This window comes from Notothenia coriiceps, unplaced genomic scaffold (assembly GCF_000735185.1).
Source record: "Notothenia coriiceps isolate Sejong01 unplaced genomic scaffold, NC01 NC01_scaffold00028828, whole genome shotgun sequence".
Taxonomy (NCBI): Eukaryota; Metazoa; Chordata; class Actinopteri; order Perciformes; family Nototheniidae; genus Notothenia; species Notothenia coriiceps.
In genome coordinates this window covers 1-2,297 of record NW_011361529.1, presented here as the reverse complement: position 1 = coordinate 2,297, position 2,297 = coordinate 1, and the positions used below count along the sequence as shown (strand labels likewise).

The window sequence follows — 2,297 nt, the reverse complement described above, 5'->3', positions numbered from 1 at the left end:
TTATATATATATATATATATATAATTATAAATATATATATAGGCATTGAAAAGTCTTTAGCCTGGATTTAAAAGTAGTAAACCATTTGTTTGTCCATCATTTTAAATGTTTTTGTACTATTACTCTTGTCTTATTCTGTAGCACACCTGTTTTTTTGTTTTTGACACTGTATTTGTTGTTTAAGAAAAAGGAAAATAAAGTGTAAAAAAATGAATAAATAAAATAAATGAAAAATAAAAAAGAGAGTAAGAGTTTGAGCGGACCTGCAGGTTTCCAGTAGTTTGTTCCAGATGTTTGGAAACATCCCAGTCCTCCATCTCACTTCCTGTCCTCCTGTCTCAGGATCCAGAGGGGAAACCGAAGAAGGCGAATATTCGAGATAACCGCGATGGAACGTACACGGTTTCCTACGTACCCGACATGGCGGGCCGCTACACGATCACCATCAAGTACGGCGGAGATGAGATCCCGTATTCTCCGTACCGAATCCTCGCTCTGCCGACCGGAGACGCCTCTAAGTGCCTGGTCACAGGTCAGGACACGCCCACCGCTCACTGACATCCAATCAGATCACAGCTCTCACAGCCAATCAGATTGAATCTCCTGTTTTAGCCTCTCTGACCCTCTTGTTGTTTTTCTGCAGTTTCCATTGGAGGACACGGACTGGGTGAGTTTGTACTATTTACACTTTCTGGTGTTTTACTTGGGCTGACCAGGAGTTAGAGATTAGGGTTAGTCAGTGGTCAGGAAGTGAAGTCATAACTTTGAGAATGAAGTCGTAACTTTGAGAATTTGTGAATGAAGTCGTAACTTTGAGAATGAAGTCGTAACTTTGAGAATGAAGTCGTAACTTTGAGAATAAAGTCGTAACTTTGAGAATGAAGTCGTAACTTTGAGAATAAAGTCGTAACTTTGAGAATAAAGTCGTAACTTTGAGAATAAAGTCGTAACTCTGAGAATAAAGTCGTACTTTTAGAAGAGCAGAAATAAACAATACTGGAATTTAAACATCTTAAAATAGAACAGCATTCAAATGAATGAATTATGAATACTCTCATGAGTAATATTTGATTGAAGTTATTACATTTAAAAGTTTTGATTTGGTTTATTAATTTTTTATTTAAAGTTTATTCTATTTTCTGTTTTGTATTATTTTACTTTCTGATGTTTTTCTTGAAGAGTAGTAAGAGAGGACCAGGCTCTGTTCTGATTGGTGGTCTGTTGTCAGGACCAGGCTCTGTTCTGATTGGTGGTCTGTTGTCAGGACCAGGCTCTGCTCTGATTGGTGGTCTGTTGTCAGGGCCAGGCTCTGTTCTGATTGGTGGTCTCTTGTCAGGACCAGGCTCTGTTCTGATTGGTGGTCTGTTGTCAGGACCAGGCTCTGTTCTGATTGGTGGTCTGTTGTCAGGGCCAGGCTCTGCTCTGATTGGTGGTCTGTTGTCAGGACCAGGCTCTGTTCTGATTGGTGGTCTGTTGTCAGGATCAGGCTCTGTTCTGATTGGTGGTCTGTTGTCAGGATCAGGTATGGGCCCCACCATCCAGATCGGGGAGGAGACCGTCATCACCGTGGATGCTAAGCATGCTGGGAAAGGTAAAGTCACGTGTAAGGTGTCGACCCCCGACGGCGCCGAGCTGGACGTGGACGTTGTGGAAAACGCAGACGGGACGTTCGATATCTACTACACAGCGCCGGAGCCCGGGAAGTACGTGATCACCATCCGGTTCGGAGGCGAGAACATCCCAAACAGCCCCTTCCACGTGGTGGTGAGTCACAGAGAGTCGCTACTTTGAGAATAAGATAAAGCCAGACGTTTGTGATTAAAGTTGTAACTTTGTGAATAAAGTTCTAAAAAGTCATAACTTTAGTAACAAAAGTCAGACAGTACCTGTGTCCACACGTCATTATTATTCTAATAATGTGACCCCTAAGCACACAGTGGAAGTCTGATTTCAACACTAACAGCGTTTGTGCATGGAGGTGTGTGTGTTTTTTTATTTTTGTATTGTGTGTGTTTTGTTTGTGTTTTAAAGCCTGTACCTTGTTTCCTGTCAGGCGTGTGGCCCCGCCCCCCTAATAGAGGAGCCCTGTGATTCGCTGCAGTTCAGCCCCCCCTGGGTATACCTGTTACCGTCATATATTTATTTATAATAATTTATAATCCTTTATATATATCTGCTCCTCTGCTTCACACTGTCCTCTCCACCGGCTGCAGATCAATAACGACCCAGAATCAGATCCAGTTATAGATCGGGGTCAGCATGGCTGCATGACGCATGGCTGCTGCTGGGGGGCGGGG

General features: G+C 42.9%; 1 protein-coding gene across 1 annotated transcript; it reads left to right on the top strand.

Moving 5' to 3' along the window:
• Nucleotides 1-323: 323 nt before the first annotated feature.
• Nucleotides 324-2,116, top strand: LOC104958493 (filamin-C-like; the record flags this gene model as incomplete). Its single annotated transcript, XM_010786236.1, has 4 exons — nucleotides 324-532; nucleotides 644-667; nucleotides 1,517-1,764; nucleotides 2,054-2,116. Coding segments are annotated over exons 1-4 (447 nt in total), but the record flags the coding sequence as incomplete, so codon positions are not given.
• Between the last annotated feature and the right edge of the window lie 181 nt (nucleotides 2,117-2,297).